Source organism: Engraulis encrasicolus, chromosome 9 (assembly GCF_034702125.1).
Source record: "Engraulis encrasicolus isolate BLACKSEA-1 chromosome 9, IST_EnEncr_1.0, whole genome shotgun sequence".
Classification (NCBI taxonomy): domain Eukaryota; kingdom Metazoa; phylum Chordata; class Actinopteri; order Clupeiformes; family Engraulidae; genus Engraulis; species Engraulis encrasicolus.
Genome location: NC_085865.1, coordinates 25,922,109 through 25,949,927, shown reverse-complemented (window position 1 = coordinate 25,949,927; position 27,819 = coordinate 25,922,109). Strand labels below are relative to the sequence as shown.

Below are 27,819 nucleotides of genomic sequence, written 5' to 3'. Positions count from 1 at the left end.
AATGTGCCGTTAGTGGATTGTCAGAAGTAATCGGATGAAAATTTCCCATTTCCAAATCTATAATATATTGTTTGGAAAGGAAGTTGGTAACCTGAATCATTTTAATATTTACTCTAACTATTCATTCTGTTGTATTGCAGGTGTGTTAATTAGTGATGACTTGTGTGCTGTGTTTAGATGTCATTCTGCTCTAGGCACGGCAGGGGGAACGAGAGCACCAGAAACGCAGCAGCAGCAGCAGTTGGAGGGGTGTTCTCTCTCCCCGTCAATGAGGAGCGCGGTTGTTATGGTGAAGCATTTCCCTAGAGGTGAAAGCACGGGGACGCAACGGCAGTAGCAGCAGCGGCAGCTGGTCTTGTCGAGTTGAAGAAACGCGGATATGAGAACACGTCTCGCTGTCAGACACTGAGCGCTAGGAAGAGGTAAGGCCAACTATTCTATTCGAACTTCAAAGGCGCACGCTCAAAAGAAGCAACATTTGGCGCAGGAAAGTTACAGCTCAGATGCGCGCAAAGTCCAAAGTGGCTGCGTTGGTCGGTCTTAGCTGCTTGGGTAGCTGGCTAAATACTTAGCCCTGGGTGATGAAGTGGTGGTAGCCAAGTAGAGGAGTAGAGCAGGTGGTGGCAGGGACAGGTTAGCGATGCGCGTAAAAATTGAGTGATCTCTTTTAGCAGTTAGGCATTTAGTCCACTGGTCATAAAATAACTCACTGATTCTTAGAAATACATTCCCTTGCGCGCCTTTTTGGTCCCGTAATAATGGTCACCTGCGTACTCAACCTAGTAGCCCAGACACTACACTAGCATGGGCCAATCGAGCAACAGGCTGTACATGACAGTAATGATACTCAGTCACCTGAGGCGGCGTCACCTGTTTCACTTGTCTATGCTGGGGGACACTAAACTATTTGCCCGTTGTCCTCTAATATTGTCAACACTACAGTCCAACACCTACACATATAGTAGGCAATGACCAGTGGTTATAGTCATTAATAGGCTGTAGCCTATAGAAACCAATATGCGGTCTCTGGAACGAATGGAATTTGCTGTAGCCTATGTATTGCAATAAATACAATGTTGCAATGAATGGGATTCTGATGTAGGCCACGCCCATTAGTCAAGGGCGACCCTGTGTAAGTTAGAGGTTTCGCTTTGGGAACTTCAGTCAGGACCCCTGGCAAAGGTAGAGAATTAGACACATGTAAAAGGTGATGTGTAGGTTACCGATGTGTCCTGTTGAAATCTACCTGTCGTAATTTGGAGCAGTTAATCCAGGGTAACCTTGGCCTTAAGCCGCTGCATTTGGCATGGTGTCCAGAGACAGACAGAATCATGACCACTCCCTGGGGTGCTAGTAAAAACGAACTGACTTCGGAGGTAAAGAACGTGTTGGCTAATAGCCTTCTTGACTTCCTGACACCCAAAAACACATAATACGTTGGCCAAGTTACCAACAGCCTAATCACATTCCTGTGTTGGAGTTGTTCTTCAAATTCCTCTCACAGCCTCGGAAATTCCTGTTTTTTCCTGTCTCCCAAAGAGTCATTTTTTTCTTCTCCACTCTCATCATCACCAATGCTGTGTATCTGAGCGCTACTGTGTGTTGGAGATTCCTCTGTCCTTATCCTCTGCTACCCCCCACACCCCCATATCCTGTCTGTCTCTTGCCCTGTCATTCCGCCTTTGTCCCAGTTCCCTTCCCTTCCCTTCCCTTCCCTCTCTCCCTCTTCCCTTCTTCAAATTCCATTTCCTTTTCCACTTCTTCCCCTGCGTAACCAAGTCACTCGCTCATACACATTGGGAGAACAAATGCGAGGGAGGGAGACTGATTTTTTTTTTTTATCCCCCTCCTGTTGCTCTAAATCTCACTGTAGCCTACACATGACCAGGCTTATCACTCTCCAGCACTCAGCCTCAACACACACACACACACACACACACACACACACACACACACACACACACACACACACACACACACACACACACACACACACACACACACACACACACACACTTTTTCAGCTCTGTAAGCTGTGGTTCAAACTCCTCCAGCTAGCTCAACATTTGATTTAGTTCGGCTGCGCATAGTTTATGAAGAAGTGTTGCAAGAACTGTTGCAGTGCAGCTTAACTTCCCGGTCATCATGGAGTGCTTTGAGTACAGCTTGTGCCTCGAGGTTTACAAGGCATGGATGGTGGGTGTTTAGTTAAACTGTGTTGTGGAATTGGAATTCTTGGGTTTTCCCCCTCTGATATGGATGAAATAAGGGCTAAATAGGGAGAGTGTTCCCCCAGCGTTTTATAGTTAAGAAGGCGAACTTGCGTGACAATAACCACCTCCCACCATGACTATGCCCCCTGGAAACATTTTGTATTGGGAATGTACATTTATAAAGTTGTTTTACAATAACTGTATGAACTCTTCTGGGTTTTCATGACACTGCAGAATGCAGGCCTAACCTTTCCAACCATGATATCACATGCCTCTCTCATACAAGCTAACCCACCACCCACTTTGACTAAAAAATATTCTCCAGGAAACACTAGGCTACGGAATTTCATGTCTAAAGATGTTTTGGTCACATATGGTCTGATACTGTCACGCCTCACCTCAAATCCAACCTTGCGAGACTGTCTCAGCCCTCATGCTCTAACCCATATTTCTCCTTGGCATGCATTTCAGTGATATTCAGGGTGCAGCGTTTCAGTAAGTCAACGAGGACAAACTGTTGGAGACTTCGTTCGGCACAAACAAACCCATTTAAGTGACTTACTGTGTGTTTGGGTGGGGAACTTGGGTGGTGATTGGTCGTGCTGAGCGGTGGCCTGGCGTGTCAGTCGACTGTTAGTCAGTTTGGCCCTGGTCACACTGTATTCCTTGTTTACAGTGACAGGCATTCACACGTGCTGGCACGCAGACAGACAGACAGACAGAACACACACACACACACACACACACACACACACACACACACACACACACACACACACACACACACACACACACACACACACACACACACACACACACACACACACACACACACACACCCTTTCATTGTTTTCCATTTTACACAACTAAAGAATGCTTCTATGCCCAGATCAAACCCATCACTGACAATAACCTCTCAGTAAATAAATACACACACACACACACACACACACACACACACACACACACACACACACACACACACACACACACACACACACACACACACACACACACAACTCCACAGATGCTGATGATGTGACTGGATCTGGACAATGAGAAGTGTCGAGAACAGAACGGGCAACCCGGCGATGAACTCTTTCAAATCACCCCTCTGAAACCATGCCAACGCTGCTGCTGTTTTTCTGTCACGTTCACATGGTAGTTTCCATGTCATTGGTCTTTCAGACTATTAGCCCGAAATCTCATTAGTCTGACTGAACGCAGTAGAGATGCAAGTAACTGATCGAGAATAACGTCCCGAAAATTCACGGCACGGGTGAATTTGTCATTTGATTTCTCATTCGTTCAGAACACCTGCTGTGTACTCAACTTAAGGAGGAGCAGCGCAGCTTGACATAAGTCTAACTGGAAACCTTTTCTTTAGGAAGTCTGTAGTCTGGATTTATTTATGAATGAAAGATAACAACCTCATCATCTCTTGCGTCGAGACTGCTGCTACGGCCTAAAAGTAAGCTAAACAAGAACAGTGGCAAGTCTCTTCTGCTTGTGAGTTTTTTCTCTCTCTCTCTCCCTCTCCTTGACAAACATTTCAGACATGTTTGTAACGTTAGGCTAGAATCTAGCCGCTAGATGATTTTCTTGGAGGTCAGACTATTGCTATGCTATCCAGGCTGGGACCACCTAGTTGTCTGCGCTTGATTTCATTTCAATGCAGCCACTACAGTAGTACACAAAGTCGATGTGGCTTGATGCTTCACCTGGAGGTCGAACTTTACAGACCTTGGAATGACACTTGTAGAAGTGGCTTTTCAGACTACTGGTACTAGGATCTTTCCAGGATTTTTCATACAGCTCAGTTGCTAGTCAGTTAGCAACTTAGTGGGGTCAGCTCTATGTTCCCACAGCCCATTGGTCCCACAGCCCAAGTGGTCCCAGCTTATTCCTGCTGCTCCATGTTCCCACAGTTTTAAGAAATTATTCAAATATAAGCCCTATGCTCTCCAACTGCATATTCCCACATTTCCAAGTAAACTAAGAGAACCAATAGGCCTAAAAATTATGTTAAAAATCTTAGTGATGTGTGATCAATGGGCTGTGGGACCAATTTGCTGTGGGAACATAGACACGCTCTCCAACTTAGTTGGTTGGCATTGGGCATCAGCTTTGAATTTCATTGTAATGAGAAACTATAAAACTGGTCTCGACTGCACATGACAGGCAAGGCATTGCTCAGCTGGCTCACTCTGAAAATGAATGGCAGCCTCTTTTGTAGTCCTGCCTTGTCTGGGCCTGTGTGATTATAATGTAACCCAAATGATACTGCGAAGGGCTTATCACATCCTGTTTAGACATCTGTGTGAACGTAGGCTCATGTGGGGCTCCCAAGCATTGCATTATATTCAGAATTGGCTCATCTTATTGGCTACTGAACACCTGGTGTGTGTGTGTGTGTGTGTGTGTGTGTGTGTGTGTGTGTGTGTGTGTGTGTGTGTGTGTGTGTGTGTGTGTGTGTGTGTGTGTGTGTGTGTGTGTGTGTGTGTGTGTGTGTGTGTGTGTGTGTGTGTGTGTGAACATAAAATGTGGTGTTTTGATTTTGAGAAGAGTATATTTTTGTCTTTCCTTTTACTTTCTGTGGCTGAGTGTTAGGATTCAGAGACATAAACAGACAAAAAAAGGCATAAACTAAGTACTATTTAGAGAAGTGCATCATTTTGTTGTCTTGACACTTTCTGTCACTGAGTACTACCGTACTGTACTGTGAGTAAGGAAGGGCGTGGATGCACGTGAGGGGTCAAAACTCACTCTCAGCTCAGCTCAGCTCAGCTCTGCTTCGCTCTGCAGGCGCCACTGTCACGCTGTTTCCTTCCCAGGCGGGCGGGCGGGCGGCCACAGTACACACACGGCCTTATCAGGATTTATGTTGTTGTGTGTCATCATGAGGACAGATTGATATGGGCCCGTGCCTGTTGCCTGTTGCCTGTTGCTTGTTGCCGTGCTGTGTTGTTCAGACGCAAACATGGGTTCCTATGCCTGGCTGCATGGATGGCAGTGAGCATGGTGGCCATGGGGCCATGGTGGACAGACAGGAGGCGGTGACCTTGCTGTAGAGAGAGACCCACCTGCAGACTGGGGTTAGACATCTGTGGCAGTTAGGAAGGACATTATTACAGGCAGGGAGAGTGGGAGAGGAAGGGAGATAGGGAATGATTGTGTGTGTGCTTGTGTGTGTGCTTGTGCTTGTGTGTGTGTGTGTGTGGTGTGCGTGGTGTGTGTTTGGTGTGTGCTTATGCGTGTGAGTGTGGGATGGGAAGGGATGTTGCCTGGCAAAATATTGGCCAATTTAAGCCACTCAAACTTTCAGAAGAGGATGGATTATAAGCTTAGTCTCCCCATGATGCTCATCTGTCTTAAGTTGAGTCAGGAAGAGGAAGTGAAGTCATAAGCCGGTGTTTATTAGTACTGCATGGATACACACACCATACAGATTTTCTTTTGGATGTTCTTTCCTATCCACACCCCTTACTTCCCACCCCCCAAACAAACAAATTAGAGCTAAAAATGCAAAGTGCCCTCTTCATAGTTTCCTCTTAATCATTAGCCCCATTCATTGGTGACCCGGTGGCGTGTGGATGTCTGTTGAATATGAAGCCAAGGAACAAGGAAAAGAGGTTTTATTAGGCTGCGCCTGCCTGGCACTGAGCATGCTAAACAAACACAATCAGAGTATAATGAGGCGGAACATTCAGGTCATTCAGGACTAGTTTGGCAACTTTCAGAAGAAATTTACACATATATGGAAAACGCATTGGTTTTGGCCGTCCATTTACATGTTAACAGAGTTTTAAAATCAGTGTATCAAAAATCTGGTTTTAAAAATGTCCCATTTAGGAGGCTAAAACACACGTTTTCCAATGCAGTTATTATTTTTATCCACCTGTTGCATTTACACCTAAACAGGATAAAATATCCATATTTAAAATGTTCCGGATACGTGTGAACAGCACCTCAGTCGAGTCCAAAGAATGCTAATAAAGTCAGCAAAATAAAACTTGTGTAACCAAGTAACCAGAGGTGCTTTGGACTTTAGTGCTGTTTTGTAGCTGCAAACTATTTATGCCCTTAAAAGAGCTTGTCTGTGAGCTGTCTTGTCTAGGCACCCCAGCTGGACACATTACATTACATTCCTGTCCAATCTGCAACTTTCTTTCTCTTTAACTCCCCTCTGTCTTGTTCTGTGATTTCGCCCCACTTCTCCCTTGCTCTTACCAAGACATTTTTTTGGATGAATTTGGTAAAATTTCTCTGTTACCACCCCTCCTTCCCATCATGCCGTGCTCCTCCACCTCCACCTCCACCTCCTCCTCCTCCTTTTCCTCTTCGCCCTCCTTTTGCGTTCCCAATCTGCTTAGCCAGCCTCTGCATAATGGCCTCTTTTCTTCCTGGTTCACTGTGGTGGAAAGGCATTGGTGAGGGGGAGTTGCCATAGCCAAGCACGTGCTGAATATTTCTTACCAAAGCTCAGGTCATGCAGGGCCCTCCCTGCCTGCTTGCCTCTCTGCCTGCCTGCTTGCCTGCCCAGCCCAGTCCTAAATCATGAGGTGGTATGCAAGTGTGTTTAATGTTTGCCGGGTAATGCAGTGTTGTAATGTGATGTATAGGTTGGGTTCCTGCGGCCTTTTGTCTGTAGCCCTCCAGTAGCATTCCAGTCTGAGAGGAATTACCTTCTGCCACGCTAGAGATTATTGGATACACCCAACTGCAAAATGGATTATTGACATGTGTGGTGAGTGTTCTTGTGATGGCCTAGTCATGAGCTGGTGTAAAACTAACTTTTTAGCCCAGTCACAAGTTGGTGTTAGGACTAACTTTTAAACTTTTGACTTTTTTGCTTTTGTATTTAGGTGGGCGCTGTTAACACAAGTGTGTGTTTGAAGATGCCTTTTTACAGCACTGTAAAGGACAGCACATTATTCATACTCAGACTAAGGAAATCCTTACATTGTAGGCGGCACTCGCTGCCACAGAATTTTTTGTCCTAAATATAGGTTAGTGATCTTGACATCATTGTAGCTGGACGAACCAGGCAGGCAGACGCCGAAAAGCTGGTCTTTGGCAATGCTTGAATAAGCACAGCACAGCGCGGGCGGCCACCAGAGCCGTGGGCTCGGGTCTTGTGTAACCAAAAACCAGGGAAATGGTCTCTGGCGATCTCTGGTGCCATGGTTTCAGTGTTGAACCACCATACCCAACAATCCTCGAGTGATAGCCCCTCGCTGCAGAGGTATTTGGAGCTTCGTCCTGTCCGAGACCGATTGAATGCTGGAATATTTACACACACTCCCCACTCCTCTGTGAGTGTGGGTCCACACACGCTTCAACACTAGTAGTACACTACACAGACCCTCTCCCACAACCTCCCCCCGCCGCCATCTGATCTGTGGGTCAGATGTAATGTAAATGAGTGCTTACTTTGCAACGTAAAACGGCACGTGTGTGACACACGCATGCGCCCGAGCGGAGCGTTGAGCGGCTTTGCTGTGTGTTAGAGATATGCTTTGGCGTACAGTCGTCTGGTTGACCTTCCCTCGGCTCCCTCTCTCTGGGCCTGCTGAATAATGAATAGAGAGAGAGAGAGAGAGAGAGAGAGAGAGAGAGATATAGAGAGAGAGAGAGAGAGAGAGAGAGAGAGAGAGAGAGAGAGAGAGAGACTATTTGGACAAAAAATGTATATATATAGAGAGAGAGAGAGAGAAACAGTGCCTATTAGGACAGAAAAGGGATAGATAAAGAGAGAGAGAGGCTCGCGTGAGAAGTCCTGATAGAGGGAAGCAGAACGGAGTGGAGTGTGTTGGAGGAGAGAGGGTTGGAGAGAAGGCAGGTGGTGGGGGTACTCCTCCCTCATAAGGGGGGGGGGGGGGGGCAGTGTTGGAGTTTGTGCCAGGGGTGAGGCAGTACGGTGAGTTACGGAATGTCCTCCCTACACACACACAAACACGCACACACGTCCGTACATTGCCTCATTGCTAAACATGCAGGGGAGCAGAGTTGCTGCTTGAGAAGTCAATCATTAATGAAAGGCGGCCCTCTTCTCCTATTACCCCCAACTAGAGATAGAGGGAAAGCGAAGACAGTGACAGAGTGCAGAGAGAGAGAGAGGGAGAGGTAGAGAGAGAAACAGAGAGCGCAAGCAAACCCATAGATGTGAAATGATAAGACCGATGCAGTGTACACTGTATGCCTGGTGTTTACAACAGTTGTAAAACCTTCTCATCTCACTCTTTGTCTCTCTCTCTCTCAACAGAATTACCTGCATGGCCTTTGTAACACGATATGCACACCACAGTGTTATGTGCGCACGCAGGCGTGTGTAACAAAATAAAAGTTCTGGCTCGTAGGCCTAGATGTGGTGCAGACCCGGTTTTTGCCTTTATTTGGCCTTTGCTTAGATGTTATCCATTTTACTGAAGTTAACCATTCTCTCTGTCTCTCTCTCTCTGTCAGAGTTGCTGGCCATGTGCTGCTATCAGGAGGGCCATGACTTGAAGCTGAACCCTGATGCTGCCGTTTACGACCTCCACACATGTCCTGTGTCCTGGGTTTAAATGAACAACTCATTGAAGCATTACAGCCGCCACCACGTCCTGTCGTGTCTTGGACACAGCCCTCCATCATCACTTCCTGCTTCCCCTTCAGTTCAGGATGCATTGAGAAAGACACTAGTTTTTATGGATGAAATACCCATTACTTTTGTGGAATACCATCATTTGATTGTGTGCTCTGGATTTTGCACTGGCGTGCAAAGACCTACAGACCTCCTCAGTATGATTTTTCTTCACTGCGCAAGTGAGAGGTGGAGAAATGACCTATTTTTTCCTGGATGTTTTTGGAAAACGGTGTATTGAAAAGTGTGTTACTCAGAGAGTGGCAAATGAAATGCTCTTGACCAATCCAGGATGGATTTAAAGTCTGAAGATGGATTAGTAGCCGTTTCCACCATAACCATGCCTTACCTCTTTTGTACTAATTTGAACAAAACCGACCCATGGATTTAAGTTTTGTACTTCAGTGGCACCTAGTATGGTGTCGCAATATGGAATATTTAGTATTGGAAATGAGGAGTGGGAACTCCATTCTATCGCGTATCGGCATGTAGGGGATTGAGGAGCCTACGTCAGCCATTTTTTTACTACAGCCATACAGGACAATTTTGAATCCTTTACCCTTCTCCTGTTTTTTTTGTGAAACTCTAAAGCACCCCCCCCATCCTGTCACTGTCAGAATGATGGTGGTTTAAATTGATCTTGAGGACTGTTTTCTTGGATTACACCCATGGTTTTGGCATCAGCAGCTAAAGGTCTCTAAAGCTTCTGATTAAAAGAGACCTTGGGCTGGTGCCACCATTGGGATGTTCAGAAGATCCACCCAGCTCTTCACTTCATCTTAACCTCAACCTGTAGTCGACACAAGGACAGACTTGCTAAGCTTTGTGGAGGGTACGGGACCAGGGGGGGCGTGGGCCAGGGTCCATAGGCCAGAGGCTCGGGGTCAAAGGTCATGGCGGAACATGCGGAGCTGCTTGCAGAGATGGCCACGGTCGGACGGCTGTCCGCCACGGAGCGGCTCAAGCACGCCCAGAAGCGACGGACGCAGCAGCTGAAGGGATGGGCCCAGATGGAGAAGGACAGCGCCCGCGGTGGCAAGGCGCTGCACAAGGCGGACAAGAACAAGAAGAAGGACAAGGACAAGGACAAAGAGCAAGGTCGCAGGGTCACCTTCCCCAGTAACATTACTTTATTGGAGTCAGCGGCACGCAATGACTTGGAAGAAGGTGAGTGTATGCCAGGCCACGCCCTCCTAGTGACGCAACACCTTCAGCATTGCCTCTAGTCAGGCCAAGAGCAATGTAAATATCGTTTCTGATCTCCAGAAAAATTGGGAACTCCACCCAATTAGTCGGAAACCAGTCAACCAGTAGCAAACCTAGGGAGGCAGGTCGACCATGCCGTTTGGGAAACGCTAATGGTTATGCTCTTGGTCAGACCATTGAAAGTCGAAGATAATCAGGCTAGGTGAGTGTATGCCATCGAGCGCCCAGTCCAAGCCCCCCAAGTACTTTCTTGTTAGTCTAAATCAATCCAGTAACTCAAGTGTTGTCAGAAAGTACAACTTAATTGTTCTATTTTTTAGATGCACCCATTCCTTCAGTCGAAAGTTGAAATTTTAACATTGGGCTAATATTGGCCAGTATCCACATATTGATTTATGTGGCCGATTTATAGAGATGCACATATGTTATGATGATGTAATGATGATGCAATGATGATGTCATGACGATGTAATGACACCTTCTCCTTGCAAGGGAAAGTTAAACTTCTGGTCTACATATATCAGTACCTGTACCAAGGATGTCATATCTGATGTGAATTTTCTCTAAAAAGCAATGGCATTTTTAGATAAAATAGTGCTAAAAACAACGTAGTGCTGCTTTAACTAGCTCTATGAAAGCTGCCAGCCTTTATCTTGAGGAATAATCCTTGTGGATACACTCGCTTTGCATGCCAGGACAAACGTGGGTCAAATGTCACCAAAGCAGAAAGGCTGTATGTGCCAGAATGCTAATTGGCTATTCCTCAAGGGGCTGGCCTGTACTATACCTCGCGGTGCTCAAGGAACATGCTCAGATCAGGTTCACCCTATGACCGCCTTGTTGATCTTCTAGGGAATGGTGTGGCAAGCAGCGAGGCTTTTTTCTTCAGTTTCATGCACCTGTGGTGGCTGTGTGGTGCCGACACCTGACCTGTGTGGGCTGTTGTGTTCTTCTGGAGGTTTAAGCTTTGAAAGTAAATGCTGCCATTATGTTTTTTTTTTATTTAAGAAAAGAAAAAAAAAAACGAAAAGGCACCTTTATCGCTAGGGCTTGTTTCCTGATGACTTTATTGATGACAGGACAGTTTGAGACAGGAAGTAAATGGGGAGAGAGATGGGGAGGGGTCTGCAAATGACTGGGAATCAAACCCGGGTCGGCTGCATGGCAGATGAGTGCCCTACCGGTTGGCCACATCAGGGTTTCCATCAGGCAGTATTGTTCATGACTGACTTCAGCACTGTATTCCTCATTTGCAGACTCAGGACAGAATGGATGTAGCTATCCAGCAGCACTGGCAGTACTATTTTGTAAAGTATTCAGAAGTGAAATAGTAGGGTACAATTTAGTTTTCCTTGAACTATTTCACAAAGTTGCAAGATTAATGCAAATAATTTGAAGCATTTGGTTCTTAGAGTTTCCGGCTAAGGCGAGATTACACAAGATTCTCAGTAGGCTTCACCCACAAAACAAAGCATGTTTTCAGTCTCCCCCCAAGGCCTTTCCAACAGCCAAAACATAGTGTGTAATACAAACTTAGATATCTGGATTACAAACACAAGAACCCAGACAAACAGTTCAGACGTTTCTAAAAGGTTCTTATAATGTACTAGTAATCAAAACAAACAAAATTCCATCTAGTGCCGGAAACTATGCAAGGGTCTTAAAGAGTTCATTACTGGACCACCATCTAAACGCACATATTTATTGTGTGTCTCATTCACCTCTTTGCAATTTGACTAGAAAAGCTTCTCCTTGTCTTGACATTGGACTCGGACCAAGCTCGGTGTGAACTTCACACTGCCCTGCTCTTATAAACAGACTGGATGGGAAATGACTCATATTACATGAGGCCTGCTCTTTTTTCTATATCTAATCAAACCACAATATTATTCTTTCCACATGCCCCCATTACTGCAAGTGGCTTAGAGCTTGGGGCATTAATGCTTGGAGTAATAATGACTGTGCTGATGAATGTGATTAACAATGCTTATTTGTTAATGCGCTGCCTTGATGGCGACAGCTAACAATGATGAAGGGAGAATAAAGAGGGGCCTTGTGTTGATTGTTTGACCTGCTTGCGTTTACAGTGAGGGAGCTGCTGAAAAGTGGAGTCAGTCCAGACTTGGTCAACGAGGATGGCCTCACAGCGTTGCACCAGGTACACCATACTCTACATTTCGTTTCTTTTCATCTCATTTTCATTTTTTGATGTTAACAGATATTGTACATTAATCAATGTTTCTGCAAATACACAGCTAGGGTGATTTTCAGCTGCAGTTCTTTGTCTGGAAGTTTTGTTGACCTTTGTGAATAGTTGTAAAATGTCAACATTTGTTGTCAGTGCAGGGCTATAAACAGACAATTCAACAAAAGACACAATTTTAGTCATTTCAGTTTATGAACTTCACCACAATAGCAACAGAGGACACGATTGTTTCAAGAAAAGTCCAACAAGACAGATGACATCACTGTAAACAACACTCCATCTTGCAACAGGCCAAGAGTATTCTGCATCAGCAGATACATACAACATTTACAATCTTTGATGATCACACATTTTCCATTTTTGACTAGCTGAATAAGAAAACTTGCAATTTATTATGTCATCCATACACGTTGGCTGTATAATGCACACCTCTAGACGTGTCACCAGACACGTGTATGACATATAGCCTCTCCTCAAGTTACATGTGGTCTCCAATGCAGACTCCAATGCTCTGCCATATCAGATAGTATATGGGTGAGTCCACTGTGTATGGGTGAGTCCTGCAGAATGGTTTTAGGCTTGCCTAATCATTGCCCATACTGTAGCTAGAAACATTACATCAGAGAGGGAAATATTACCTTTTTAAATAGTTGTCGTGAAATAATTAACATCTTAATGGCTTAATAACAATAATGACTTCTGATTTGTACCTCATAAATAAAAGTATTATAAGGAAAGATGAACAATAATGCTGTTTTGATTGAGTGTTTTGGACACTTTTTCCCTGTGAAGACTATTCCTCCCTGGAAGAAAATGTCCAGATGCTTACAGAACCTTTGACTCAGTGCCACTCCCCAGAGTGCTCTTCGTGTTTACCTCTGTCAAGTAGGTGTTCCGTAAAGAACATGAGGGAATGGAAGGAGAGAGAGAGAGAAAAAAAAACTAGGAGTTGAAAATGGCCCAATTTGAAAACCTCCCTACAGTACTTTCTTTATTTACAACTTCCCTCCCTTGCATGCTTCCACTCAGTGAGTGCAATCATTCACAAAGCTCTTGCCTCACGGGCACACTCGAGTTAAGACTGTACAACACCGGTACACATTAAAACACACTCACCTACCTGAACTGTTAAGAATCGCCCCTCTGACGAGCAGGTGGGCCCTATTTGTCAAAGGAAAAAACACGGGGCCAAGCAAACACACCCCTACACGTCTCTACACACAGGCACTCTCTGTGTTGTGGTGGCTAGCACAAACGCTTGGTAAAACACACTAAGACAGTCATTTTACTAATCCGGAGTGGGAGTTCTTTTGAAGTACGCTGCGCTTGCTGCTCCTGTCTGTGTTGGGTTTTTGTGTGTGTGCTCCCTCTGTCCTTAGAAAGAGGACAAGGGTGTTTACCTAGCAGAAGGGTGGGGAGGCCTATGCAAATACTATTTATATTTTTACTCACTGCCCACAGAACAACTGGGATTTCCACATTTAGGATTGAATGTGTTGTATTTTAGTTGTTTCTTGAGCATGTGAATAAATTACACAAGCCAAAGCAAACCAAATGGATGAAACGTATTGGTAGAGCAGTGGTGCTCAAACTGTGGTACGCGTACCACTGGTGGTACTTGAGAGATCTCTGATGGTACTTGGAAGAATAATTTTTTTGTGGATTAATTTGAAGGCTGATCAAGTTGTTGCAGTTGAAAATGTCTCTTTGGTCTCACATTTTGTAAAATTGAATTTTATGAATCTGAAAACATAATGCAGAATAATACAAGGCAAGCAAGAAATGTAAAAACAAACTTGCACTGAATCTGACCGTATCTGTTCATGCCATTATGAACCTCTCCTGTATTGACTGGCAAAAGTGAAAATGGAAGGCCTTTACTGCGATATTCTAATGTTGGTTGTCAAGGTGGTACTCGGAGAGCTCAATATTTTCTCAGGTGGTACTTCACACAAAAAGTTTGAGAACCACTGTGGTAGAGGATTCGCTATCAACAAATAACTAGCTATCACATGTAAGTGGGCATCTTATGGAAAAAATGAGTGTACTTTCCAGTATTAAACAGTTTACATAATCCCTTGCCAACTGTAGCATTCTTTCTTACCCGTAATCTGTGTTAATGCAGGCTACTTCTTGTTTCCTGCGATCTGTTGTGTGTAATGCTTATGCTAGGAAAGGTTTACATATTTGAGAAGGGCAAACGTGTGTGTGTGTGTGTGTGTGTGTGTGTGTGTGTGTGTGTGTGTGTGTGTGTGTGTGTGTGTGTGTGTGTGTGTGTGTGTGTGTGTGTGTGTGTGTGTGTGTGTGTGTGTGTGTGTGTGTGTGTGTGTGTGCATGCAAGCGTGCGTGCGTGCGTGTGTTGGTGACTTTAAATCTAGACTCAAGGCGAAGCTGTTCTCAGATGCTTTCCCTTAGCAGCATGTTTCATTCTTATTTTTATTTTGCCTTATGTTTTATCCTGACCTAATGTTTTAATTTTCTTTCTCTCTAATTTCTTTCTTTCTGTCTTGTTTCCTTTTTTTTGCTTTTAATTTCTTTGTTGTGAAGCACATTGAGTTGCACTTGTGTATGAAATACGCTATACAAATGAACTTGCCTTGTCTTGTGTGTGTCTGCAGTGTTGTATAGATGACTTTGAGGACATAGTGCGTTGCCTGGTCGAGGCAGGGGCCGCTGTAAACGCCTGTGACAGTGAGCTATGGACCCCGCTGCACGCTGCTGCCACCTGTGGACACACTTCATTAGTGCAGCTGCTGGTGGAGTCGTGAGTTCACCTTTTTTCATTTCTCTGATTTTATGTATGGTTCAACTCTGCTTTTCCTGCCTGCAATAAACCCACTTTACCTACCTACACACCTACACCATGCAACTACTGTACATCAAGTCACCTCTTCATGCACTTATCTGTGTTATATGATGTGACCTTTGTCAAATCGTTTCACATTTCCTGTAACAGTTTGCTTCTGTCCACATCCTGATTTCCTTGTCTGTAATAAGTGGACTTTCTCCCATTTTTTCACCTTCAGTCTACACCTACACTAGGTCCTACTCACTTCCTTGTTAACATGCCTGTGTGATATGACTTTAGACATTTCCTGTAATATTTTGCTTCTGTCCACATCCTGTGTGATGATATCTTCTCTCACCCACAGAGGTTTTAACAGCTCTCCGCATAGATGCTGATGCCATTTTGTATTTCAGTCCTCAAGCTTGTTTCTTCTGGCTAGCATTCGGTGCATTCTGGGCTCGAAATTGTAATTTTGGTTCTCGGACCAAATGCCACCATACCACACTGCAAACCACTCATGTGATGCACTGACGTTATTTGATAAGATTGTCCTGAAAGGCCATCAAAAAGGTCACCTTTTCATGCCAGATGGATGATTCCAAACCTAAGCACGTTGTGCAGTTGTCATAGTGATGTATAATAATGTATTTTATTACTTAGAAACTCTTCTCTTAACACCCAAGGACTTTTTTTTTTTCAAATCAAATCCAAGCCCATTGTTTAATTTTCATAATAATGCATTTTATTGAGAAGTGCCTGTCTAAACAGCCGAGGATGCTTACTGTGTATCTTGCTTGTTGCAGCGGGGCGGACGTGCTAGCGGTGAACGCGGATGGCAACATGCCCTATGACCTCTGTGAGGATGAGGCCACTCTGGAGCTCATTGAGATGGTCATGGCGGAGAAAGGCAAGTCCTGCCTCTAGTCACTTAACAATCACTTTCATTTTTTACTCAGTTCCATGGAGAGGGCTAGAAGAACTGGAAATCAGGCGTCGAGCAGTAGGTTACATCTTGTATTAGTAGTAGTGATGTAGTCGAGACCAAGACATTACCAATCGCAATCAAGACAGAGACTGAGACGAAGACCAAGTCGAGATCCAGACCAAGCCAAAACAAAAAACAAACTATCACTACAGTGCTAGCGATGATGACATGATCACAAACTACAGTGAACTGAAGAACAAATACCAAAAATCAACATGCTTTAATTAAAACTAGACACAATACATTGTACATCACGATACACCTTTCGCAACATTGTGTTTCGGTAAGATCTTGTGTTGAGCATGAGTGGCTTGGTTCATGCACAAATCCCTTCAAGACCAAGCCCAAATGAAGTTGAGACAGAGACAAGTACTACTACACTATTAGATAGGAGATGGGCATATTGGCTTTGAAATGTTTGCTCAATGGTTGCTCATTGCTTTGTGCCCCTTCATTAAATATTGTCAGAGGTGTCAAAAGTAAAAGTTAAAAAAGGAAACACAGTTTCCTTCCAGCACGGGTAACTTATCTGAGAAACCAGCATGCCTGTGTACCGGTACTTGTCTTACAATCCGCTTGGTTGGATCAGGTTTTTGGTGGGTCTTTGTTAGGTTCTTGGTCTTTTCCATTAACCACACGGTCTATCTATCTCATTAGGGTACAGTGGAGTTAATGGTGTAACCACTATGTAATATCGTGTGCTAGTGCTAGCACTTAATAACCCTACTTTTCCTTTTGCTTGTGACACCTCTGGTTATTGTAGACCTTTTGAAGGTCGTCCTTTTGTGCTTTACAACCATTCAACATGTTGTGGTAGATATCCATAATATTGAAACATCTTCAGGTGCAGGGTTGTTCTTTGCTTTCTGCCCAGCATTGAATGCTATAGACACTTCCTCCGGTAAAAGATAAAACAATAGCTGAACAATTGCCTGATTTCCGCGTTCAGTTGTTCGGGAGTGTGTAAACAGAAACTTCATAGGAACATTACATGTATGTGTCTAATATAAACGCACTAATAAAGACACATGTATGAATCTAATAATGACACACAAACTAGACTAGTGTGTGTCTTGAATGGTGTAAGTGAGCCGTGATTACTTACTTTACTTCATTACTCTATAATAATTAATTTGGATATGCTCTTTTCGTTCTGTCCTCAGGCATCACGCAAGAGCGCATAGACGAGTGCAGAGCAGCCAAGGAGAAGGATATGCTTGTGGATGTTCAGGCATTAATAAACGAAGGAGGAGACCTGAAAGCCAAGGATGAGCAAGGGGCCACACTGGTAAGCGGTTTTGACTTTCTTTGAAAGATATCTGGTGAGGGTTTTTTTTCTCCCTTGTTTGTCTGTTTGTTTTTTGTTTTCGTATTTTACATGGCTCTTATTAATGGCTCTGTGTTTATCTCCTACGTAGTCAGTTATGCATGTTTTCCTCCTTTTTTTCTGGATTTTTTGTGCAGCACTTTGGCTAAACTGTATTTCAATGGGCTAGTTGCATGTAATTAAATGGCGCTGTCCTGTTTACTTGTACACTGCTGATTTTCCCCGTGGTGTCCAGCTGCATGTTGCGGCTGCCAATGGATATCTGTCGGTAGGGGAGATGCTGCTGGAGCACAACTTCCCAATGGAGGAGAAGGACAGCGACGGCTGGACGCCACTCCATGCTGCCGCCTGCTGGGGACAGGTGGGTAGCGCGAGGCGTACAAAAAGAGCTAGGCCAGTGGTTCCCAACCTTTTTTGGACCAGGACCCATTTTGACATCCAAAAATTCTCGTGGAACCCGTAAACAAGTTTTTTTCATGACCAAAAATAACAAGAAAAAACACACTGTATGTGCTACACTAGCATACTGTACATGCTGGCCTATATCTATATCAGGGATGGGCAACTGGAGGCCCGGGGGCCACGTGCGGCCCGCCTCCTCACTCAGTGCGGCCCGTGGATAAAACACAATTAAAATTAAATAAATAACAATGACCATTTTTTCTTAAATCCCTACTGAATCAATCCGTTGTAATTATACTGTTGACTGAGGGAGAGTACTCCTATTCCCTCCAAACAATATTGGCAGTCAGCAACCAACTGCACCTCGAACTCTGAGGTGCATTGACATCCGTAGTCCTATTTGTCTAGTTAACAGAGGGGGTTTACGCGCACCCCTCCTACTTGTGCATTTCAATGTCATTGCTGCAAATTGTGCCAAGGGTGTTCTTGAGAGGTCATTTTGGAAACTGCAATAGAGATTAGGTCTGTGGTCATATGGCCCTCTGACGGTGGCGATGAAAAAAATGTGGCCCTCCCCATCATGAAAGTTGCTCATCCCTGATCTATATGGTAGATATCTATTAAAGTCTAAGATTGTATGTGGTGTCATAGACATCTCAGGCAACCCCATTTGAATTCCAGGCACACTCATGCTTCGGTGCACCCCCCCATGTCTCAGCTTCGTACTGTATGTGTGAATGCTAAGTTCTGTCTTGTTCTTATGTGTCAGCTTCATATGGTGGAGCTGCTGGTGGCGCATGGGGCCAATTTGGGCGCAAAATCCGTCCTGGAGGAGACACCTCTGGGTAAGAGCCTCTTCTGCATGCTTACATGTGCATTGTACCTGTTTGTATATGTCTATTTGTCTGTTGTTCCCTGGGAAAGAGACTACCATCTCGACAGGACATGTCTACATACTTATGCCTTCTCTTTTGAAAGGTTGATACAATGTGTCTATGTGTGGAATTTATATTTGAATTACATTATGTCTGCAAAGATACAGGTCAGCATACTGTCTTACAAATTTAATTAGTAATAAGTCAGGTGGCACAACAACCTCTGATACCCATAAATTAATTAGTAATTGGTGGTTGATATGCTGCAATTGATATGCTTCTTGAATAGTAAATGCAATAAATAAATCCATACAATAGTGGCACAGGCTGTCATTGCGCCGCCCTGTTGTGTGCTACTGCTGAAACGTCACTGACCATTGTACAGAGGGTCTGCAATGTCTGAAAGGAGAAAAGATTAGTGGTGGGATAGGTGAACTGTTGAAGTCTGAAATGGATTGCGGTTATATAGCACTTTTACCTACTGGGCAGAGTGCCCAATGCCCTGCAATCTCATACAATCCCCTATTTACACACCGAGGCCAAGGGTGCTACACAGGTCACTAATCCGCACACCGTTGCAGTTCCAATATGCCCCAATAACCAATAAGTAAAGAGAAATGCTCAGTTGGTTTACTTAGGTAGTAAAAACAAACTCGTTCCTTTGGTCATTTCTGTCCCACCGGTCTCCAGCTGAATTTAGATCTTTGAGTGATATGTATGAGCTGTATTTGTTCAGTGTAAGGTGACTTGTTTTGCCAATAGAGGAGTGTCTTTGAGTAACACCCGGGTCCATCCACAATACACTGCTTACCAAACTTTGTTGTATCATGGAGTTAGAGTATATTTTTATTTGCATTGTATTTTTATTTGAAGTCAGGTTGCACATAAGTTAAGATATGATGGTTAATGGCTATGATGGTGACGATGATAATGATGTCTGTTGTGGTTGTGTGTGCATGGATGAGTTGGTAAGGACTAAGAGATGAGGACGTTTGTACTAGATGTGTGTGTGGATGAGGAGGTGAGGGTATGATGATGATGATGATGATGATGATGGTGGTGGTGGTGGTGGTGGTGGTGATGATGTAGATGAGGGTTAAGATATGATGCATTTTGCAGATGTGATGAAAATGACGATTTTTGTATTCCAACATTCCAATTATAGCTCATTAGCACTCTTGTCTCTTCTGTCGCCTGCTCCTCCATACAAAGTCAATTACGTGTTTGTGCCTTTATGATGACAATGATGATGATGAGGATTACTTTATGTTACAGATGTGTGTGCGGATGAGGAGGTGAGGGCGAAGATGCTGGAGCTGAAGCATAAGCACGATGCCATCATGAAGAGCCAGGATCGCCACAAGGGTACCCTGCAGAGACGAGCCTCCAGCGCCAGCAGCAGAGGGTATTGCATTCCATTTGGCATTTACACTTTTATCCAAACGACTTGCAGTCGAGGACACATAATCATAGCATATATCACTTGCAGTGAAAGTGCAAAGGAAATAGACTGAACAATAAGTACAGATACCAAGTAGCACATGGTCTAATAGAGTATACTATACACACCCACACAACATACTTTGGAGATACACTGGGCCTGGGCCAGCTCAAGCATTAGTGCAGTAAATATTCGCGAAAGATAAGAGTCTTTACTTGCTTTTTGAAGGTTGAGAGAGATGACCCTAGTCTTGTTGCCTCTGGAGGTTTGTTCCACCACTGAGGGAGTAACAATGACCGAGAAAAGTCCTGACAGGGAGAACAGTCTTGACTGGGAACAGGGTGCACATGTTACTTCATTTATTTTGTTAACTTTTTTATTTTAAGATTTTATACCTTTATTTGAGAGTTCAGTAAAGATGGTGGTAGGAAAGTAGTGGAAGAGAGAGACGGGGGAGGATCAGGAAGTTACCTTGGGCCGGAATCAAACCCAGGTCCCTAGCGTAACAGTGCAGTGTCCCAGCCATTTGAGGGCACATCCAAGACCAAAATCTTACTTTATTGGTCCCAAACATGGCAACTGGGGTGCATTTGTTGAAAGTGTAGTTGTAAGACAGTTAGTTGGTTGGTTAGTTGTCAATGGGAAATTGCATTGCAAACAACAAAGTAGCTAACATAGTTAGCAACTATGGTTTCGAGAAATGCACCCCAAAGCTTACTTCGATGTACAGGGTTAAAAAATACTAACGGCATGGAAAATGTGTTTTTTTTTAGTTGTGCTGAATTAATCATAGTGTTATCATTTATCATTAATCAATCGTATGCTGCACATGCCGTCTGTGAGTTTTGCAATGAGGTCAATCTGCCGATCCTGCTTGTTCTCAATTTTTGGTGATAGTCAGTTGGGGCAGAGAATGTTCTGTCTTGGGGAGGTTTTTCCTGCTCAAGTTCTGTTAAGAAAATTAGTGCCACGTTCATTGGCTGTAAATCATGGTCTTTGATTGCTTCCTTATTTCCAAGTCGACAATGTTAACATTGTTCAGGAGAAGGGACAGATCTTTCAATCTTTGACCTCTTGTCGTTTTTAGAGGTGTTAAAAGTAATTTGTCAATTTCTGATGTCAAAGTTGCCAAAGTCATAGTTTTTCAAGCAAATGGACAGGCATGTTGATTTTTGTCCCGTTTCCGGAACTGTGTGTGCGTCTGTGTGCGTGTGCGTGCGTGAGCAGTAAGGTGGTGCGGCGCACGAGTGTGAATGAGCGCAATAGCCTGTACCGTCGGGAGCACCACAAGGAGGCCATGGTGTGGCAGGACAGAGGACGGCAGGCGGAGCCTCCAGACGATGACGAGGACCGGCAAACCAACGCAGAGCTCAATCAACACCCAGCTATGGTCAGAGAAAAAAAAAAAAGCCCACACATGTACAGTGACAGTCAAGCACGAGTACAGCTGAACTTTCTAGTTAATATACACCTTTAAACATGTAAAGCTTACACTTTATTTAACACTCCCTGTCACAGTAGGTACTACTACAGTTTAACAAAGTATGAAACCGCATGTAACAATACTGTACAATAGAGCAAGAGTTGGAGCTAGGTATGTACAGTGTAAGATAATAATGCACAAAAAAGAAACCATGAAATGAAGTGTTACCCATGTATCTACACATGATTTTATATTTTATGACCCCATGCACACACAGCTGCACTTTTACCACTTAGCATACTTGCTCTCATGCAAACTCCACAAAGGTGTGGGTTAATGATTAACAGACCCCTCCCTCCCCCTTCAAGCAGAGCATAATTGAAAACTGGTTAAGAATGATCTGGCACATCCGGTGGTGATCCTACAATGAGTGGCACTGGGACACCCTAGAGTTCAGATTGTGCATAAGTCACAAACCTACAGAAATGGGCTGTATTTCTGCAAATGTAGTGAACTTAACAATCAGTCAACCTTTTGTTGATTAGACTTGGATTGTTATACTTGATACAGTACAGATTACAGTACAGATTTCACTACATATATCTGAGATGGCATTTAAAAGTTGTCTGAACTGAAGTTGTCTGCATCTGAACTCTTACCAACCAACTAATTCTAATGTTTGGACCTGTCTGTATTGCAACACCAGGCGTCGAGCTCTGCTGTGGCAGCAGTACCAGGCGTGGAGGAGGCGAACCACGGTGAGAGGCTGGTGGACATGGGGGTCCTGGGGAATGGAGGAGCAGCCGTGTCCATGTCGTCCCTGCCCAGGGAGCTGGGCGACCGAGTGGGCCCCATGGACCGCAGCGCCTCCTACCAGCTCGCGGCGCCCCCTGGAGTCGGGGAAGGCGATGGAAAGGCGGACAGCATGAGCCGGGAGAAGTCCCACCACACGCTGGCCGAGCTCAAGAGGCAGCGGGCGGCCGCCAAGCTCCACAAGCACCCCGCGCCTCCCCCGCCCCTGTCCCCCCAGCCCGAAGAGGAGCCGCTGCCCTCTGACCTGCCGTCCCCGGAGACACAGCGGGCACAGGAGGACATTATCTCGCCCAACACTGTGTACTTTACGCCGGCCAGTGGGGATCCCCCGTTGCTGAAACTGCGGGCACCGGAGGAGGAACCTCCAAATACGAAGGAGCCTTGCTGTGGTGTCATGTAGGGGACAGACTTACATTCATGCGGATTTACATGGCATTTACAGCACGAACTTACATGAAGTGTTTTGAAGTCAGTCTGGTGAAGGAGATGAGCCTTACCGGGGATATGGTCCCTGAGATACCCACACACATGTGGTGTTACATGGCATTTACAGACAATACAGTATGCATTGGCTCACATGAAATGTTCTGAAGTCAAGTTTGTAATGGAGATAAGCTTAATAGAGACAAGAAATGGGACAAATGCATACACTGCACACTTCACATTCACAGCGCTCTGTTGCATGCTCAAAATAACCCTGGTGCAGTGCTGTGTAGTCACTACCCATGATGCCTTGGGTGACATGGGCATATGAAACTCAGAATCTAAGGGACACTTGTAGTGTTTAGTAACAAAATGAAGATGCCTTTCAGAGATTGCATAAGGCAAGTGCACTACGGAGGGCCTATACTTGCACTTCAGATGTCGGGAATAATGGAAAAAAGGGTGATGCTTTTTCACCCTTAGTCATGCCATTTCAATTGTGTTCTTTGTTAGATTTATTTTATTTGGGCGATTGTGTTCTTAAAAAAATAACCTCACTGAAGCCTTAACATATTTTCACCAGATTACACCTTAAATGACTGATAGCCAGCATTCCAAACCCTCACCCGCTTAGCATGGGTCAGTAGGGACTAACTAACCTTTTCATGCACTGTTAAATTGCACCAACTGTAACTTCCGTAGAACCTCGTGTACAAAAGTGGACCAAAACTAAGGCCTCGAGCAAGAGTTTACGGATTCGTTCAGTTAAACTGAGCAAGTAATACACTCCACCTGAAAAGGAAATGTAAAAAAAAATGTTAGCTGACACCCTCCACAGAAAATTATCTGCAAATTTTGCACGTTACTGTGTTAGAATTGAAGAAACCGGTCTTGCAGTAATTGATGAACATGTGTTTTGGAGTAATGTATTTTTTAATGTGTGGCTCTACAACAACCAACTGTGTCAGACTGAACTGGAAAAATTGGTTTCTGTGTTTAGTTTTGCTTGTGCACTTGTGGGAAAGACAAGGGGTCCATTTGTAAATCATGGTATAGTTGTGATAATTGAATGAATTCCAATGATGTAAAAATTATAGGATGAAGCATTGACTCAAAAAAAGATATGAAGAATTTTTGTACTTATTTGTAAAAGGTGTTTTTTCCAGGATTAAGGGTTAACTCATGTTAAAATAATGATTATGTATGTCTAGACTATTTCAAATTTTTGGTTATGACTTTTATGTGTACAACTGGTGAATTGATTTGGTAAAATTGTTGACAATATTGATTTTTTTTCCTAAAAATGAGAAACATGCCTGATTGTGATTTAAAAACTTTATGATTTATTTATTTAATTTATTTAGAGGTGAAACTGAACACAACACAATGTAACAGAACAGGCTGTGGCTTGGCTCCAGTCTAAACCTGAATCATGTGACTTTGTTTTGCCATATGCTTGACATACTCAGCCCATGGTGTCAGTGCATACAGTAGGGCTTGTGTCTGTTAACTGTGATTTTCGGTGTCTTTCAGCAGGTGGCAATATCAAGTCTCGGGTTTCATCTTATATTATTATTTTGTGAAAACTCCATACTGGGATGGTATAGTGCACTGACATGGCTGTAGAATCATTTGTTGGTTGTAAGTACCAACATTATTGTTATGTTGTTATGGTTGTCCCGACATTGTTGTTATGGGCACATTGTGTTGTGTCTGCCAAGGGAGTGGCTTTGAAAAGTGACTCAACGATATAGTTGGTGTAGCATTCCTAATGTATTCATAGACCAAACGTATATTTCACTTGGATGTACTGATACCATATGTAAAAAAGAACCCTCTTTGTTTTAATTTGCTATAATTATAGACATTAATTGTCAAGAACATCTCTTCAGTAAAGCATTGTCCATGGAAGCAGTGGCCATAAGAAAACATAAACCAGTTCAATTTAGAAACATGAAAATTATTTTCCAGAAAATATGCTTAAAATGTTAATTACTTACGGTATCAAGTGGCATATGGAACACTTTGAATTAGATCACAAAATGGAAGTAATGAGTCAAGCGGCAACCTTTCTACATGCCTACCACAGTGACCTACTGTACGTGAACACAATAAAGGTTTGAGAAAAGAAAAGAATTCAAGTGTGTGTCTAGAAGCAAAAAAGTATTTCTTTTGTAATGTTTTTGGTACAGTATTTCCCTCTTCTTAGTTTGGTGAAATCATTGATTCATGCAGGTGGCAGTTAGCACAGGTAGATTAGTGGTCATCAGTGACCATCAGTTTAACTGTAAACATGCCAATAATTGTTATTTTCCAAAATATACCTGCAATTGTTTGCCCCGTTCAATCCAAAACAGAATTTCTGAGTTTGCGTTTATGGATGGAATTTGTGGAGTGTTCTCAAAACACTTTAAAAACAACAAAACCAAACTGCAATGAGAGTATAGATAATAATTCACATTTTATCCATTTATTAATCTTTGTAATCATCATGCAACACTTGAAGTAAAGGTTAAACATTGCTCCCTAGTGGATAACTATGGGAAGTGCTGTATAATAAATCATTTTGCCATTTTGTCATGGTAATTTGAAGTCAACCCAAAAAAAACAACAATCCTAAACACAAAAAGAAGTCTCTCTCCCTGACGTTCCAATGTTCTGTAACAAGGTTTTTAATTTGTTAAATCAGCGCACTTAATGTGAAAAGCTAGACATTAAACCCTTTTGTTATTTTTAGGTGCTCCGCCAGAACGGCCTTTGTCCCCCGGTGAAATTCTGTGTCACCTCTCTGGACTGCTGGCAATGAGAGGCCAGTCATCCACATTGCTTGTGCAAAGTGCCTAAACAGAAAACGTGACACAGTTGCGGACAGTAGCTGTTCATCATCACAAAATATGTGCTTTGATTTTCAGAAATGTTGTACATAGTTGAGTGGATACCTTAATTTCCTTCAGGATTAATTCAGTTGTCTTGCTGCCTGTACCAGTAATGCAGTTAATATAGACAATGCAGGATGGATCAAACATATTGTACACAACTACATAAACATTAAGACATATGCAATGGGTATAGGCCTATGCAGGCTATGCTATCGTCATCAAGTCACGAGTCTTTGGGCTAGACTTAATGGCAGGCCTGTAGTGCGTAAGAAGCAGACTTGAGAAAGGTCAGTGTAAAGCACATCACATGCTGTGACCCGCGCCCCCCATACTTGGGCACAGATCAGGTATCTCTCTCCCTCGTGTCTTTCCTCAAGACGCCGACTGCCCAGCTTCACAATATCCCCAGACCTCTTGCGCCTTGTCTGCCTTACGTCCTGCATTACGTCATCCAGGCTTGACATCGTCACTGGCCAACAGGCCAAATGTTGGAAAAACTTTTGCTGTGGCTATTAGAATTTCCATTTCACTGGCTACTTTGGTAGGTAATGTATTAGAGTATGCCATATCAGTGTGACCTTTATTTTGTTGTTTTCCCCCTTTTGTTAGTAGAAAGGCTGAATAACTGGTGACTCAGGGCAGACCACTGCCCACAGTGGCCAGCAGAGATGCATAAAGTGGAAGTACAGTTACGGATGTAATCACAACTCTAGCAGTATATTACATAGTGGCAACTATGTGATATTTTATTACTAGTTTTGTAATTACATTCATAATTGTACTTCTACTTCTAGTTCCACTGACTGGTGGTCAGTGAATGAAAAAGTTCACGTCAATTCCAGGTCGTCATCGCACGCTGTCATGCACGCATGCCAAAAGGTCTTTTCCCCATGTGCTGTACTGTATGTACCTTGGCCAGATTTAAATAACAGGTTAGGAAATCAAGAGGCAAGCTCTCACAGTCACACAGCACAGAAGACAGACCATTTCTCCTGGTCCTAGATTGAGAGAACCAAATAACAAAAGAACTAAAGGAAAAGACTGGTGGTGATGGTGGTGTAATAACACTGAAATGCAGCTACTATAATAGAGTTTTGTTTTTTAAATCACCCTTTTCCAGACAGGATAGTGAAGAGTGGGTCAGGAATCGAGTGCCAGAGAGAGACTGGGGAGGATCGGGAAATGACCTCGGGTCGGGGATCGAATCTGGGTCCCTCCCCGGCGTAGCAGTGCAGTGCCCTACCGCCTGAGCAACGGCAAGGCCAATAGAGCTTTGAACTGATCTGAGTGTGAGACAGCTCGAGGCAAGGACACACCCAGTAAACACTTGAAATGCACCCAGGTCCTGACCTGCATACTCCTCTCACTTCACACTACTCCAAATGAATCCACAAGCAGTTCAGAGTAAATTGCATTTAAATAATTATCTTCATGTGCCGATACACCTTTTAATAATTGGGTAATAGCCTACTATTTTTAGGATTCTTGCACACCTCCTTTTGCCAGGTGCGTAGGAGTGGATCCACTGGGTCACCAACGTATAGAGACAAAGAAGCTCCCGCACACTGTTCACATTTGCAGAGTTTTTACTTGCAACGTTTCTGTCTGTGACCTTCCTCGAGCAATTGTAAATTGCTTGAGGAATGTCACAGACCCGAAACGTCGCAAGTAAAAATTCTGCAAATGTGAACAGTGTGCGGGAGCTTCTTTGTCTCTAATAATTGGATAATAAAATATTGTTGCCATTTTATGTTATCATTAAAGTGATAAAAAGATCAGGAAGTGCGCTCAACACCTTGTCTTCTTATACTTTGCACTGGGTGCACTGGGTACTTAACTTTGTCAATGAATGAACTCAAATCTCAAAAGAAAGTGAATAAAGAAGCACTCATCAGATTTCATTAAAGTGATAACATTTTGTCTTGTGTTAGAATTATGTGGAATAACATTTGAACACTGAACATTGGAATCTCATTTTGGTTATACGCATATATGGCATAGCGCATATGTCAAGAACAGACAGATCAGGCAGTTCTGTCGGTTTCTATCAGAATTATATCAGAATTATTCATTCTGCGTAAAATGTGCACTACACTAATCATTTGAGGCCTAACTAAAATGGCTACACTGAAGTTGTTTTGAAACCAGACCTCACTACCCTGAGTCTATATGTTTCAGAGCACCACATTTATATTTAGAAACCTCCTTCATTC

The 27,819-nt window shown here is 43.6% G+C and overlaps 1 protein-coding gene across 1 annotated transcript; it reads left to right on the top strand.

Moving 5' to 3' along the window:
- Positions 1 to 268: 268 nt before the first annotated feature.
- On the top strand, positions 269 to 24,910 carry ppp1r16a (protein phosphatase 1, regulatory subunit 16A). The gene is made up of 11 exons (XM_063206835.1): positions 269 to 422; positions 8,679 to 10,005; positions 12,132 to 12,202; positions 14,869 to 15,014; positions 15,842 to 15,945; positions 17,187 to 17,311; positions 17,586 to 17,711; positions 18,522 to 18,597; positions 19,903 to 20,032; positions 21,296 to 21,458; positions 22,198 to 24,910. Exons 2-11 carry the CDS (start codon positions 9,732 to 9,734, stop codon positions 22,702 to 22,704), a joined length of 1,722 nt encoding a protein of 573 aa, XP_063062905.1. The 5' UTR covers positions 269 to 422; positions 8,679 to 9,731; the 3' UTR covers positions 22,705 to 24,910.
- Positions 24,911 to 27,819: the final 2,909 nt, after the last annotated feature.

Excerpts from the sequence above, each read along its gene's own strand:
- ppp1r16a (XM_063206835.1), top strand. The coding sequence starts at position 9,732 with ATGGCGGAACATGCGGAGCTGCTTGCAGAGATGGCCACGGTCGGACGG. Across the intron at positions 15,946-17,186 it reads GATGGTCATGGCGGAGAAAG|GCATCACGCAAGAGCGCATA; the intron begins GCAAGTCCTGCC and ends TTCTGTCCTCAG. Across the intron at positions 17,712-18,521 it reads CTGCCGCCTGCTGGGGACAG|CTTCATATGGTGGAGCTGCT; the intron begins GTGGGTAGCGCG and ends CTTATGTGTCAG.